Here is a 16,934-nt window from a genome sequence, read left to right on the forward strand (position 1 = left end):
ATTTTTTAGTTGACAAGCCAACAGAAGTGGAGTATGAGATAGGAGAGAAACCTGTAGAGAGAGGAAGGAGAGGAAGAAGAAGCAAACCGACGTTGAGGTCCTACTTTCCAGCTGCTTTTTTGCATTGTCTCCTTTAATCTTTACAAACACATCCTGAGGTAGTTTTATTATTCCCTAGTTTATAATAAAAAACAAGGATTTGACGTTCAAGAACACATAGTAGAGGCAGAATGTGTGTCCTGGTCTCTTCGATCCTGAACTTAAATGCTTCCAACCATCCCTGTTGATTGGAGTGCCTTTCCTCCATGAAAACTGTATTGGTGATACATCAACTCTGAATTATAGGGTGAGATTTAGAAGGCTGTGAAATTTTAAATGATAGAACAAATATGAAACACCTGGCATGAATCGAAGTACATAATAGGTGCTTAATAAATATAAATCCCATTCCCTTTTGACCGCCTTAAATAAAGAAAACCATTATGTTTGCAAATTTGACTGGGTGAATTCACAACCTTAGATACTTAATGATTGAAAGAGTTAATAACAACAAAATAAGAGTTCTTTCCATGGCAGAGACAAATACTATATATCTGTATGTATGTATCCGTAAGTATCTATCTATGCATTTGTCTATCTAAGGACATATACCCCTTTGAGTTTCAAGAGTTGAGCTGGGGGCACAGCTTATTTGTCAAGTAATACAGTCGCTATTTTATAGTCATTGAGCGGAATCAACCTAACTCACTGTGTGTCAGCAGAAGTCATCATAAAAAAGAGAATGCAACGTGAATCTTGGCATGGTGGTTACTAACAGACTATAAAGAGCAATATAACAGATCTCTTTGGTCTCCAAGTACTAACACAGACTGAAATAATAAACTGTTCTGTTCTTTGAAACCAGGAATGTCTTCGGGAATCCTGGAGCAGAAAAGAAAACATCTCTGTAAGCTGATCGAGCCCGAAGTGTTGCCAGATAGAATTAACTCAAGTAACATTGGCCACAACTGTACCACTTAGCCCGTTTTTGCTATCACAAAACATATATTTTGCTTTGCCCTGGTAAGCTTGTAGCCTAAGAGAATTCATTTTTAGTGATTAAGAAAAATTCTCAGAAACAAAAAAGGCCTCCTGTTGAATGATAATGAATAAACTTGAATTGATGGCAGGTTGTAGGATGAAATGAGGAGGCAAGGGCCAAGCAGAGATGTTGTTAATTGGTTTGATGTGACTGGGTGGTCCTGCTTCCATACGGAGAAGGGCACGCGCTAGCCTGAGAGAGAGCTCCCTGCCCACCTGCAGGTAGGCAGGGTGTCAGGAAAGCAGCAGCGAGACCACACACTTGTAGTGGATTTGACCTCGCCCCACACGCAGCAGAGTAAATTCAGAACCAAAGGCCTCTCATCTTCATTGCCTGTTTCTATTTGTTTGGTCCTATAATGCGGAAAGAATTCTTAAGATTTAGAAGGGATAAACATCAAGAATTTAGAACTGTTCTGTAACTTTAAATAATTTGCAGTCAGAGCGCATCTAATTTGATAATACTCTACCCTTGAGCCTGTGATGCCAAAGGAGAAATGCATGTGGTTTTATTTTTGTATTTCATTTAGCTTAAACCTAAAATGAAATGCGCTATTGTTTTTTTTAGCCCACGGAGGCCCCATAATCAATGCAAAATCCTACACCGCTCCCTCCCCACGCCCATCCCCTCCCCCATCACACTCCTCTTTCTCTTTTTGCAAAGATATGTATTAACTGAACTAAAGATCTGAAGTATTTTACTATTCAGACAAGAGTATTTCTCACATGGTATGGCTATCACAAGGCTTTTGAACTAATTTTTTTTATGCCTATAATTTCTATAATTCCTGACTTTACAAGCCTGATGTAGGCACAAAGTGGAGGACTTTAGAATTAGAACTTTAATGTAAACAGTGCCAAAGAGATAAAAGAGGATAGAACTTCAGCGGCTAACTGTTCATCCTCCTATACACTGGCGATGTTTGTTATCAGCAATGCCACTCCCAAGTGTTCTGAGATAGAGCCACTAAAAGACAGATTTCTCAGGTTTAGGTGAGAAAGTGGATCCTGACCCAAGATAGCACATGGATGAGTTCTGTTTGGAGTGAATTGTTATCGTAAGTGGCTCTTTGTTGACTAACCAGTAAGAAGTAGAGTTGTTCCCTGTGTGTCCTCTGTTATCATTCAGACAAAATGGAAGCCGAGAAGGTAGGAATGTGGAATGTTGAAGACGATTGTTCTTTACTTTGTAAAAGATAAGATTTTACTTACAGTAAAGTGGTAGGTTACAGACAAGTAATAGGGAGTGAGGCCGAAGGCCTGTCATGCTGACGGGGCTATTAAATGCCCTCTTGGTAGCCAAGAGCCTCCAAGACTGACAGTCTTCCTCTGGCAACTGTGATCACTCTTCTGTAGCATTGGAAATGAGGAAAGCCCTGCTGTGGGAAGTGGTTTCTCTTCCTTTTCCCTGTGGGTAGTTGTGGGGTCAGAGCATCTGGAAATCAGCATTAGAGATATTTGTGCACACACTTCCCCAAATCATATTTCCTCAATGCATCCCATTGGGGTTGGGGTGGAGGGGAGCTTATTCTCTATGTCAGTTCTAGGGTTTGGGAAAGGGGTCTGGAAATAAAAATTATGGACAAATTAGAAGTGGAAGAAAGGAATACAAATATGTTTTAAACTTCGTTTGTGTCAAACACTGTGCTGTTATCACAGTGTCTTATTTAATTTCCAGATGAGGACTGGGGCTCAGAGAGATTAGGGAACTTGTCTGAGGTTGCACAGCTAAAACAAGCAGAAGCAAGTTTTGGACCAATATCTGTCAGCTCCCAAAGCTTACACTCTCTCTACTTCATTATGCTGAATAGCAGGATACAGAAAGAGCTGAGAAGCAAAACCATTCTAAATGATCATCTTTCCTGGTTGAAAAATCAAGCAAGCAAACAAACAAATCTTGTGTATGTTGTTTCATTTTGTATAATGGCTTGCTTAGAAAGAGATGATGAGCAAGGCCTTCCCGATAAAGCTACTTCTGTCTTTGGCTTCTTGGAGACATTCTTATAGTAAAGGGTGTCTGGGAAGATATGGAAGCCCCTGGAATAACTATTATCACAGGTATAGCTTTGCTTCCTGGGGCTGTGAGGTGACTTCCAGTTTGGAAGAATGCCTGGAGTGATTATATACACACGTACGTATACAGCTGTGTCTATATGTCACATGATCATATTATATATAAGTTATTTAGTAACCTTTGTATTTTAAAATATCTTAATCAAAAACTCTGGTTCTAAGTCTAGGATCCCATTCTGGGCCATAACTAAATAAATAGATTTTGAGGGTAGTTTAGAGCAGTTCTTCTCAAACTTCAGTGTTGCTAAGAATCACCTGTGAGGTTGTTAACAACACAGACTCTTGGGCCACCTCTGAGTTTCTGGGTAAGGACGTCTGCAGTGGCAACCGAGATTTGCATGGACAGCAAGCCCTCACATATCCTGATGCTCTGGTCCAGAGACCACGCTCGGAACAGGCCTGACTGAGAAAGTGAGCAGGGCAGTAAAGAATAGGGACAAATTCTGAACATTTTCTTTTTGGTATTCAGGCTTTGTCAGTTATGGGCATGAGATTAGAATTCATTCTTTTTCTTTGATGATTTCTTGATTCAATTCACTTCGATTCAGGAAATAATTTTGAGCATTTTCTCTCTGTTCCAAACATGGTACCATGCACTGTGGGTGAAATTTAATCTTAATGCCTTTAAAGAAATAAATGCTAAAGCCTCTCACATTGTTCTAAGCTGGAGCTTAAAAACAGGTAAACAAATCTTCATCACAGTAATGTAGAGAAGGAAGAAAAATTAGAGATAATCTACTACAACTTCACTTATGGGTGAAGACATGTTCCAGATAAATAACTTGTCCAAGTTCATACAACTAATTGTGGGCCTGGCCTGGAGTCTAAATTCTATATTTTTTATAAATAACTCAGAACCAAGTTCTGTGTTGGATTTTGGGGAAAAAAAAGTTCTTTCTGAGAAATGCTGCTGAGATGTATCTTTTCCTTTCCATTCCTATTTTACCAACTCTTATTACCTCACGTGAATTATCACATTTGTCTCTTGCTGTTCTACTTGCCAGCTCTCTCCTGCCTGTAACTCATCCTGCACCCAGTAAATTACTCTTTTCTCCTATGTTCATCGTAGATCCTCATTCTCTTGTGAATGGAACTGCAGGTTTTCTGCCCAGCTCGCAAGGACTTCTTTTCCAGTCTCCACTGTTGTTCTTACTGTTCCCCACCATGAACTTTCTGCCCAAGACCAGTCATTCTCACCCAGACATCATCAAACGCTGTGAATTCCTAACCTTCGCTCACATGGATTCACCAGTTCAGAAGGTCCTTCCCATCCCTCCCTTATATAGGGAATCAGAATAGTGTTGGCTTAGAGCATGGTCTCTGGTAAGAGACAGATCGTAATGAAATCGCAGCTATGGCCCTTGGACACCTTAACCTTTCCAGACTTTCTTTGGTTTCTTCATGTAGGAATGGGGCAGTAGTAGCCACTTACTCGTAGGTTTGTGGTGGAGATTAGGGGGGTGGAGATGATGCAAGCAAAGGACTTTACCTGGTCCCTGGCATGAAGTGAACACAATGAATATCCGCAATTATTTTTAGTTAAACACTGTTAGTCATTCACATGTGTCTCACTTTAATTTACTTTTTTCCCAAATCCTTCTTAAATTTATAACTTCATTAATACCACTTTGCTCCTAATGATCTATTTTCCTCTTTTTAAGAAAATATTACTAAAATTGTCTGGACTTTTTCTCTTAAGTGGACAGTAAACAATTTGATGATAGGGTCAAGAATCCAAACACTTCTCACTACCTTCACTGCTACCACCCAGGCCAAGCCACCATGGCCTCTCACCTGCTGCAATTATAGCTTCCTAACTGGTCTCTCCCCTTCAGCAGTGACCCTGAGACACACCAGCTGGAATAATCATCCACCGTAAACAGATAATTTCACTTCTCTGGTCACACTCCTCCAACGGCTTCTCACCTCACTAAGAGTAAAGACAGCGTTATTCAAGGCTTCGCCAGACCCTCACCCCTGTGCCCTCCTTCCCTCTGTGACTGTGTCTCCTGTTACTCTCCTCTCACTCTCTTTCCCAGGCACGCTGCTCACCTGGCTTTTTCTCAGACCCACTAGGCATCTCCCCGCTCAGAGCTGCCACTCATGCTGTTCCTCCTCCTGGATATTTACAAGGCTTCCTTCATCATCTCTCAGAGCTTTGCTCACGCACCACCTTTTTAGTGAAGCTCTCCCTGGTCACCTAATTTAAAGCAATGACCCCCCCCCTACTCATAATTTCTAGAGACTTTCCCTGCCTTATGCTTCTCCTTAGTATTTTTCAACATATAGCATATTGTATATTTTTATATATTTTATTTATTGTCTGTCTCCATATAATATATATATTTTTACATATTTTTTTAGTGCTAGGACAGATAAGGCAATCAATAAATATTTTTTAAATGTTTATATAATATTTAAGAAAAAAAATCTTACGTCAGTAAGCACAGGACTAGAAACCTACAGATACTTATCAGGTTATAGTGTCTCTTTGTGTGTAAATCCATATTGAGTTTTTTTACTTCTATAAATATGTCCTCATCTGGCCCATATTCATTTCCCATACATATACTGGGTGCTTAAATCTTTTATGTATACTGATATTATTTCATTTGATCTTCAAATGTATGCAAGAATGATATGTGTACTTACGTTATAGGAATTTACTCAATATATGGGATGGCCTCTATTGGATTGAGGATGAAATAGTACTTTAAAAATTGTAATCTGTACCTTTCTTTAGAAACTCAAAACAGAAATCTCAATTAGGAGTAATTATTAACATATAGAATCAATATTATATAGAGTAATGATTTATCCTAATTTTTAAAGTCAGAGAGATAAGCGTGTATGCCTAAGAATTTAGAGGATAAAACTGAAGTATTTTTTTAATTCCTGATTCTGTGTACTTGCTATTTCTACATTTCTTCTTCCTTCTTCTTGTACTTGTCTGCTTTTTCCTCTTCATTTTCCTCTTCTTCCTCCTTTACCATCTCCCTGTTTTCCTCCTGTTCTATAGATGATTTTATTTTACTTTTTCTTTTGGCCATGCTGCGTGGCTTGCCCATAAGCATGGATGTCACCCAGTGTGCTTCCTTTTTCTCTAAGGTAGACTCCTTACCTGTTTTCTGCCTGCTTTTTGTTGTTGTTGCACACTGATGCCTTCACATTTTTGTTTATAAAAATGTCTGTTTTGAGTTTATGATTGTTATCTGTAGGAGGATCAGTCCCACGCAGGTCACTCCACCATTAGGTTTCCAGAACAGGAACTTTCCTCTGTGTGCTTTTAAGGTATACTCTTTTTCTCTGGTCTTCAACAGTTTGACTAAGACATGAGTAGGTGGGAGTTTTCAGAATTATTCTGCTTAGAGTTTGCTAAGATGTTTAGTCTGTGGGTCAGTCTTTCATCAATTTTTGGCCATCATCTCTTCTTGATGAGTTACTTCTCTATTTTTTTGTTTGTTTGTTTTGTTGTTGTTGTGTTGTTCAATTCTCTCTCTTCTCTCCTTGTGAAACTTCAGTCATATGTATGTCAGAAAGTTTGGTATCACCACATAGATCTTGGATATTCTGTTCTTTTTCTTCTTTTTTTTTTTCCTTTTTGTGCATCAGTTTGGATAATTTTAATTGATCTGTATTCAAGCAAATGGCTTTTTAAAATCTGCTGTGTCCAGTTTTCTGATTAGCCATTGGATAAACTTTTTATGTCTGATACTACATTTTTTTCTTTCTAGCATTTATATGTGTTTCTTTTTTGATAGTTTCCATCTTTTTGCTGTAATTCATCATCTGTTTTCATATGTTGAATGCCATTTCCGTTAGATTCTTTATAATATTTATTGTAATATTTTAAAGTCTCTGTGATAATTCCAACATGCCATCTGTGGGCTTCTTTCTCTTGACTATGTATTGTTTTAAACAGATCATTTCTTCTCACTTAGGATGTCTCAAAATTCTGGATTTTATGATGGGATTGTGAGTAAAAGAACAGTAAAGACTGAAGTAATATTATTTACTACCCCCCTTCCCCAAATCAAGCGTCTTTTTTTCTGTCAAGCCTCTAGACTGGGCGGCTAAGTCGGTATAATCTGGTTAAAGTCAGCTGTCTCTACTCTGCTGTAGCTTCAGTAAGTTTTCGATCACCACTGGCTTCAAATGTTTTGAAGGTTGGATCAGGACTTTCCCTTTGATAGGACTTGGATCTGAGCAAGATCTCAAGGCTGTCGTACGCTTTATAGCCAAGTTACTTTCTGCGCCCCGGCTGCTAGATTTTTAATTGCTCAGAGGGCTCTTTATTTATTTATTCGCACTCTTAGTTTTCTGACCCTTGGGAGATCTCTCTTCCTCTTCCTGCCTCACCATCAAACTTCAGTAGTGGTTGCTTGCATCCACTGAGAGCCTGAAGTGCCTCAGATGGACTTTTCTTGCCAGGTCCCCAGTCCTCAGCAGGCTGCTTCTCTTAGGAAGGCCCTATGTGCCTTGCCCTGTCCACAGCTGTACGTCCATGTGCAGGAAGGTCTGTGGGGAAATGGCGGGTGGGAGCAGACTTGCTCTGAGGCTGGGGCCCCTGGGGATTCTAATTCATCACGCCAGCCCTCACACGGTCACCGAGAGGTAATTAAGAGTTTGGGTAGTTTCTTCTTACTCTAATCTATGGTAGTTTCCTCCTTTTTCTACAGCATTCCTTCATGGAGGAAAGCAGTTTGGTTCACTTCTCTACCAGGAAGGGCTCAACACTTTTTGGAATTTGTTCCTTTAAGTTTCTTTCCTCAACTCTCTGGTTATTTTTAACTATGTTTTTGTAGCTTATGCAACGTATTCTCATTAGGGCTGGCCTCCTGTGACTTTTTACACGCTTCCTTACAGCACAAGGCCCAGTTCAATTTAATGTCCACTACAAAATAATTTAATAAATGCTCTTACTTGAGTGGAGTTAAGGTAAAGATTGTTTTAAATCCATAAAAGATGAAGGTTAATTTTACTGAAGTTCTTTATGGTCAGGGAACATAATTTTGAAAAATCCATAGCCTAGTACAGAAGTAAAAATTTGTTTTGATAGAGAGAAAAGGATGATAGGAACAGATTACTAAGACTTGTAAAACCAACAATGGTATTCTTTTTTTTTAAAGAAATATTTATACTTAATCTCATTAAATAAGAATATATATTAAAACATAAATATATATATGCATATGTATACATATACACTTATATACATATACATTAAATTCCTTAAAAAGGAATATTTATACTTCATCCCACTTAACATTAATACACACTCAGTATAAAAAATCAAAAGGCATAGAAATATGTAAAATAGAGTTAGTATTTCTTTACTCTTACTCTTTAAAGATGATCACTGTGGACTTTTTGTATATATATTTCCAAACTTTTAAATTATCTATATACAGAACTATCTAGATTTTAAAAAAACAAAATAGAAATCACATTAAGAATTGTGCAACACAATGTATTTTAGTTGACGTACACGGACAGATATCATTCCATTATGCATTTTCCTAACCAGTTATTTTCTCCAGAAAGCATCCCCTAAGTATGGTGTGTTAAGCAAAATTTAAAAGAAATTCTCAGTTATTTCATTTTTCCAGAGTATCACTTAAGCTCACCCAATTCTGTTCCTTATTGTTACCGATTCCCCCGTTTCTCAAATGTCTGACACCCTGCACCAGCTAATGCATTTCCTTCCACCAGTATGCCAGACTGGTGAAAATGTTAGCAATTACACTGCCACCTTGTGCCAGAGTCCATCTGAGCGCCACTTGCCATCCGTGAAGGGGTTCTCGTTGCCAACTGAGGAACAAGAGATTCAGCTCTAAAATCCTATCTTAGTATTTACTTTCTTAGACAGCACATGGCAGTCATCGCTTGCAACAGGTTGGGTCTCTTGGGAAGCAAACCCTGTGATGGAGATGAGCATCCACGGTATTTATTAGGTAGTGCTCTTGGGAGAAGAAGGGGCAGGGGTGAAGAGGCAGAAGCTGACCTGTGATCAGTCTCAACAGTGCCTTCAACAATGGCTTTATTTCCACGATGGGCTTTGGCAGCCTGGTGACCGTATGAATTGTCCTAAGTTGAAGCAGCGGATACCCTGGAAAAACAGCATGAAGTAAACTCTACACAGAAACAACAGAATACATCACGCATAATCCTTTCCCTTTTTTAAATCAATTTTTTGAACCTTCTGGTAACTATCAAAGGTAACCAATGAGCACGTGCTATTTGTTTTGTATAATTACTAACTCATGATTTTATATATGTATAAGATCTGTTTCAGGCCTTTCCAGTCATTTCCATTGATGCTCAAACTGTTCCACAGATTAGCCAGTGGGAGCTGCTCTAATTGTTTCCTCTGTCTCTTTTCTTTGACATCTATAATCGTTGATAGCTTTCTTGCTTTTCAGCACAAGGTGCCAGAGATCTATTCAACATATTTTCCACTCAGACCTGGAATCAATCAGTTTCACAAGGAGGAAAATTAAGTTCTGAGACCAGAATCGAAGGCCCAGAAGTGGTCATTGCTACTGATTTGTTTTTGCTTCTGGAACTGCTCAGTGAACAGGTATTTACATAATATGTATTTTTAAAATAAGATAAATAAATGAAGGTAGGTGTCTTTGTCAGCTCAGGCTGCTATAACAAATACCATAGACTGAATGGCTTAAACAACAACATTTATTTCTCATAGTCCTGGAGGCTGGGAAGTCCAAGGTCAAGGTGCCAGCAGATTTGGTGTCTGGTGCGAGCCCGCCTCCTGGCTTGTAGCTAGCTACCATCTTGCTGTAACCTCACATGAAAGAGAAAGAGGTCATTTCTCTCCTGTCTCTTCTTTTGAGGGCTCTCTCTTGTGACCTAATTACCTCCCAAAAGCTCCGCCTCTAAATATAAATTAGAGCTTCAACAAATGAATTTTGGGGGGAAACAAACATTCAGTCCATAACAATGAGAATGTGTATATTTTAGAATAAGAAAAAAATTGTGTATCCAAAATGATATTTCTATTTCAAATGTATGATTACTGTGTATTAATTTATTTGTTTTTATGCTTTTCTTTCCATATTTTCTTATATTGAAAATCTTGGTGACATGACATACACCTAATTACTAGTTTGATTTATCCTAAACCATACACATATAATAATTTCAAAATAACAATACCAATGTCTTTAATAATAAACCTACTGAATGCAGCCTGTGATTTATTTGTGGTAATTTTTATCCTTAGGATATATCTCACTAGCGATGGACTGTAAAAATATTGCATTTTAATTATTCTTGTCTGTGTGTTTATGTCAACAATTTGTTATGCAATTAGATTCTTTTCTTTTTCATTTTTAGGAATTGCTTAGCTTTTTATTTCTGAAATAATTATACTTTTTGATTACATAAGGCTTTTACAGGGTTCCCTAGTAAATATATATTTGGACGTTCAGTTCCTTTTTCTGTTTCTTGCCCCATAGTAACCATTTTTAAATAGTTTTTGGTTTACCTTTCTACTGCTTCAAAACACAAGTAAACTTATACTTTTATTCCCTATTTGAAAGCATTTTTTTAATTTGAAAATTAGAAGGACTTTAAAACATAGTCATTTATTTGCATGACCTGGTCCTGTAGTTAGACAACTATATCAGATAGAAGATTGCTTTATTTTGTACTAATATAGACTCAGAGAATAGGACTTCTAATTAGAAAAAGTAAGTATTATGAATCTGTAAGGAAATGTATTGGAATCTTATAATAAAAATAGAATATGTACTCATATAGTGCTTTTCAGTTTATATAGCAATTTCACTATGAATTTATTAATCTGATTTTCACAATAATCTTACGACTCTATCTCCACTTGACAAATCGGAAACTAAGGGCTGGGGACAAAAATGCTTTGTTCGAGGCCTTGCCAGTTACTTGTCAGCTAATTCCTGACCGAGGTAGGGGAAGAATTCAGCCTGTCTGCCTCCAGTCCATACGGTAATGACGCTGCCTCTCAAATCACTTGCAAATACATATGGAGCACTTGTGTCTTAGGCTGTGTCTTCCGTAGTTGTCCTAAGTTACTCCAGGTAAGTTCTCGAAGTAGGAAACCCTCTATTCCCTTTTTGAAGTTTCACAATACAAAATAACATTGTCATGTCTCTGGAAATGCCTGTATTTTTTGAAATCTGTGCTATGTTGCATTTTTAAATGCTTCCTGATTTCACAAGACCACAGAACACCCCCCTTGGGCACCACCCGCCCCGGTCCTGACTAGGCCTGAAAAGGTGTCAAAACAGTAAGACTTGTTATTGTTAAAAGCGTGGGTGAATGCACTTCATGGCAGCTTCAATAAGCAGTTATTTTCTTGACATAAACCATGCTTGAGAATTACATTTGGTTTAGATGGACATCTGTGATGTGTCGGAAGCCAAATTTTGAAGATCAATTGTATTGTAATTTGATTCAGTCAATCCTTTAGCAACTTAACCAGGCCCTAATTAAAAAACAAAACAAAACAACATTTACTGGTAATATTTTCCTCATAGAAAATTCACCCATATTTAGTTAACAGACTAACAGGAGAATCCACAGCACCTTAGAGTTGCTTCCGTGTGTTTCTAGCAACGAGAAACCATGACAGAGCACGGCCTCAGCCGGAGTCTTCTGCATTTTCTCATCTGCAATGAGGTAAGTTGATGTGGAGATAAATGAGTCTGAGATACAAAGAAGTATTTACCCCCGGAAAATATGCTCTGCACTAAAACAGAGGTGAGTACAGATGCAAACAGAACAGAACACGTGAAGCTATAAAGCCTTGAGTTTTCAGGAAATTTATGTACAAAGTAATAAAGAACGACTACTACAATTACTTGATATAACAGGATATTCTTTATTGTCTCAAATTTTTTGTTATTTTTATTATGATTATTTCAGGTCAAGTGACCTATTTTTTTTTTTTAATATCTTTATCTTTTTTTTAAAAATTATTTATTTATTTATTTTTATTTATGGCTGTGTTGGGTCTTCGCTTCTGTGCGAGGGCTTTCTCTAGCTGTGGCAAGCGAGGGCCACTCTTCATCGCGGTGCGCGGGCCTCTCACTATCGTGTCCTCTCTTGTTGTGGAGCGCAGGATCCAGATGCGCAGGCTCAGTAACTGTGGCTCACGGGCCCAGCCGGTCCGCGGCATGTGGGATCTTCCCAGACCAGGGCTCGAACCCGTGTCCCCTGCATTGGCAGGCAGACTCTCAACCACTGCGCCACCAGGGAAGCCCCCCTATTTTTTTAAGAATAGAGAGAATGCTGTTTTGAAAAAAGAGGAGGCACTTTAAAACTTGGAGTTTTTTCTCCATTCTTCTTTTTTTTTTTCCAAGTATCACAATGTTTATTGATAGATACAAGTATATAAAATCAGGGCATGAACATGACTTGATAAATTAAGTAGACTTAATTTCAATACTATAATAAGAGGGACCAATTCAAATTCTCACCATTTGTTTCATACCCACAAAGACCACTTCAAGGGCATTTACGATCTCTCAAAACTGATCAGTTTTGTGCAAGTAAACCCTGTTTCTTTTAAAATGACTTGTGCACTTGCCCAGGCTCAAGGATATTAAAATCTAGCACATAAAGCCCATTACTAGAGGTAGAAATACAGGCAATATACTATTACAGCAACAACCATCAATTACAGTTAAGAATTTTTCTGTAACAACCAAATGGATAATCAAATATTGCAACAACTCAAGTATTACTGAGCAAAGTGCATTTCTACAGTATTCAGTGTTGCTATTCAGTTTTCTAACTTTAAAACAGCCTATGATAACTGGCAGCAAAGAAGGTCCTTGCAATAGACTGCCTCTGCTTGAGAACTTATGATGTAATTATTGCATGCTGCTAATATACTATCTAAACATTAAAGATACTCCTAAAATATTTGATGGTAGACTATGATTAAGACATTACACTACAAAAAACCTTATGCAGAAGGAAATCCTCACTGACGTGCTTCTGCTTTAAATATCGTGAAAACATTACAGCGAGATGAATTTTCGCGGTGGTTAGGTCAAATGCAGTTACATCATAGCAACAGTATGTTTTGCACAATTTATAGGCTTTGGCTGGTTCTTTTAGTCAGCTGCTTCTTCTGATTCTTCTTCTTCAGTAGTTTCTAGGCAGATTAGCCACTGATTCACCTAGAACAAAGCCTTGCCTTTCCCTGGAAACTCTTGGGTTATATCTTCTTTCCAAGCCAAGAAAGCTTCTTCTTCAATAGACTCCATGTCATAGAAGTGAACAAAAAAGCGGAGTAACATGCCTTTAGGGAAGTTGCTATTGTAGCAGTGCACCTGAAGAGCATAGAGGGCACTGACTTGTAGATCAGCGTGATCATGAAGGAATTTCTGCATTACTGGCTTGAAGGAAAGAAGCAGTTGTTTTTCCTGCTCTAACTGTTCTTTGGAAGGAGCAGAGGAAGAATCTATTTCATCACTGGGTGGGTTTACTTCACTAGAAACGTACTGTAAGAAGCTAGTCATTAAGATGTTGACAAATCCTTTATCTACATGAAGTTTAGGAGAGATGTTATCTTTAATCCACTTACATATGGTTTGAGGAGATGGATCCAACTTTATTTGCTTTAACAGTTCCTTCTCCAATTGGAGGAGTGGGAATAAGAAACTCAGTCCCTTTCCTCCCAAGATCTCCAATATGCGGTCCTTATTCTGGTCAATTTCTGGGAGCATTTTTCTGCATATTGACCTTGCTTTGTTGGAAAAGCTCTGTTAACCATTCTCGAGCTTGTAATTTAGCTAATTGCTGAAGACAAAGTAAGAAGAGAGGAAAATGGGTGCCACTTTCCAGTGGTTGAGCTAGTTCTGAAATGCTCACCAGCTCTGAAATGATAGCACGAGCTGAAAACTGTGCTAAATATGATTTCACCAAGGGGATGTCAACCTCCAGTTTGGGGCATTGGTCCAATACATTCAGGAAAGCCTGCATGAAGTTGTCACTTGTGGCCATCCCTTCCTGTTTGAGTAAACTGATCAAAGAATTTGCTTTTTCTTTATCTTCATCACTTCTGTCTAGTGCCAGGATGATTACTTTGCTTAACATCGCGGGGAGAAAGTGTTTAGGAGACCTCATCTCTCTTACACCACTGACAGCTTCGTTTGCATTTCCACTATATCTATTCGGTTACAACAGTTTCGGTTAATTTAAGCAGTTCTTCCTTTGAGGTGGTGGTGGCTTTTTACTGGTCTTGGCAGGCTTTTCCTGAATAAGTGGTGGATTAGTTTTGAGAGCGAGCTGAGGTGTCTGTCCCAGAGGTGGTGTCTGAGTGTGTGGTGGTTGTGCACTAGGGGGAATCACAGTTATCTGGGGCTGAAGCTGTGGCACTTGATTTTTATTCATTAGGAAAGACTGAGCAGGCCTCAGGCTAATCTCATCTGCATTAAGCTGTCCTTTCTTAGAAAACAGAGGTGGCATACCCTTCGACTGTCCTTGCAGCTGGGATAAGAGTCCCTGACTCTGGTTATGGGAGAGCTGGCTTAGCCCCTGGCTTTTCATAAACTTGCCTCCCATCTCCCCAAACTGTGATTGTGTGGGAGGCATGATGTGTCCCCCATGGCCATTGAAGAGTTGATTTGAACGATGACGCCCCATGGTGGGTGAAAATCTGTCCTGGATAACTCCTGGACCAGTACCGATTACGCTACCTGGCATTTGTCCAAACATATCAGCAAGGCCTCCAAGTGGGTCCCTATCCATTTTCATCCTGGGTGGCATGAAAGAAGTCACTTCTCATCCCTTGAGCCATAGGAGCAGGAATAAACACTCCTAGATCTTTTACTGCATCTTGACAGATTTGATTGATCGTCTTTGGTCCATTGTCAAGAAAAGTCTTGCGAGGAACCCAGTGGTGTTCTCTCAACTCTACGGTATCCTGCAGCAGGAAACGAATCCTTGCTGGCAATTCCTTAACATCAGGGAGCACATTCGGGCAAGTACTGATCCATTAAGGACTTGGCTCGTTCGTGGTCTAACCTAGGTCCCACTGTCCTCATTATCTGACAGAGGCACTCCAAATCCTCTCCCATATCTTCGAGTGGGACTCTCGTCTTTTTTTCCAAAAGTGTTTTGATGCACTTATGAAGGATAGATTCATGAATAAGATCAAGCTTTCCAGGTTCTCCAGTGAATTTGATGTTCCCCAACATCTTGATCTTAGCAATGGCTCTCTGTTCCTCCTCCTCAGGGAGGAGGGGATTTTCACGCTTATCATAGACATCAACATTTCCGGTTCGGTTTTCAAATTCATCTTGTAATTTGGAAATGAGGAGGCGTCTGAATGTTGTGCTTTGCTTCTGTCCTGGCTGACCCTCTGCTGCTGGGCCATCAAAGTTTGGTGCATCTTCTGCCAATCGCAGACATAGCTGAACATACAGTGACCTATACTTTGGCTCTTCTAGGGCTTTGTCCACAATCAGCAGTATGACCCCTCTAAGGATGAGTTTAGACTGTACACCCACATTGAGGAGCTCAAGGCATAGCTTGTCAAACCTCTCAGGAGTAAGCTTATTTAGTATGCCTCTTACTCTCCTGAAGATTGCATCATGTCGTTCTTTTTCATTTGCGGAGTTGTTTGCTGCGGAGTTGTAATCTCATCTAGTGCTTCGTGCAGGAATCCGTTTCTGAGCGTTTTGCCCTGGGGTTCTCCCCAGGAACTCGCTGTTGCCAGCAGTCTTGGGGTAGTGCTGAGGTGCCCCCCTACTTCCTCCTCCGCCCGAAGAAGCACTGAAACGAGAAGCACCCTCTTCTGCAATCGCACTCTCCACTTGGGCGGCTTGACAACGAAGACTCTTCAAAAGAATAATATTAATGGATGGGGTGAGGAGGGAAGGGGATGGAACAAATGAAAAACCTTCACCGAGAACTCAGCAGCTGCCACTGCAGCTGCCTCCTCAGGATCCGGTCGTCGGGGACAGGGAAGGGAGGGGGAGGGGAATGGAAAACAAAAGAGGGGGAGGGAAGGGGGAGGAAGGAGTCGGGACTGGCCTGAAACTCTCAGCTCAAAAGAGTCGCTGCTGCAGTCACCACCTCCATAGAGCTCCCGCTCGCTGCTGGCCTCCATTCTTAATTTCTGAGAAATTTCCTTCAGAATTTAAATTTTTTTTTTAAGTTTTTTTTTTTTTTTTTTTTAAGTACAGTTACATATAGACGTAGAAAAAATCTCTGGGGATTTGTATGGCCCTCGGGGCTAAATTGAAAACACTGTTTTCTTGGACGAGTTCTTAAATACAAAGGGGAATTGCAGTATGGATTTTTTTCCTAAGGTAATGTTAATTCACTCATTCATCAAAGACCACAAAATTACTGTTTATTAAGTGCTCTGGATTCTGATAGGCCCTGTGGGAAATACAATCCAAATGTAGAGAATTCAAGGTTCATGGTCACTGCTGTCAATTTGCTGGCATTCAAGTGGGATGACAAGGTACACAACTGTGATAGGATTAGTATTAATACAAGGAGAGCAATGAAGTTATTCGTTGTGATGAAGTACTGGGTGGATTTTAGACAACTATAGGAACTTTGGAGAGAGATATATATGCCTGGAGGAGTATAGTAGAGACAGTTTTTGTGGTAAGTGTGATATTTGAGTTGAGCAGTGACCAGAAGTAACCCTTGGGTAGCAGGCGAAGAACAGAGAGAATGTCCTGTGCAGGTGGGCTGTGTTAGCAGCGGCAGGAGAAAGTAACCCTCCACCCCCACCCCGCGATAGATTCTGGGGA

The 16,934-nt window shown here is 39.5% G+C and overlaps 1 protein-coding gene and 1 pseudogene across 2 annotated transcripts in view; one reads left to right on the forward strand and one right to left on the reverse strand.

Annotated features, from left to right (window-relative positions):
- Positions 1-16,934, forward strand: part of LOC309630376 (uncharacterized protein) — a gene marked incomplete at its 5' end in the record, with an annotated part of 1,321,579 nt that overhangs the window by 286,916 nt on the left and 1,017,729 nt on the right. The window contains 2 exons of the mRNA XM_082395555.1: positions 9,576-9,733; positions 11,767-11,832. Coding sequence (XP_082251681.1) covers positions 9,576-9,733; positions 11,767-11,832 — 224 coding nt within the window. The remainder of the gene's footprint in view (positions 1-9,575; positions 9,734-11,766; positions 11,833-16,934) is intronic.
- On the reverse strand, positions 12,513-16,079 carry LOC309629932 (eukaryotic translation initiation factor 4 gamma 2 pseudogene; annotated as a pseudogene). The gene has a single exon. The product of its transcript is annotated as a eukaryotic translation initiation factor 4 gamma 2 pseudogene (transcript).

This window comes from Balaenoptera borealis, assembly GCF_965194805.1.
Source record: "Balaenoptera borealis genome assembly, chromosome: 1".
NCBI lineage: Eukaryota > Metazoa > Chordata > Mammalia > Artiodactyla > Balaenopteridae > Balaenoptera > Balaenoptera borealis.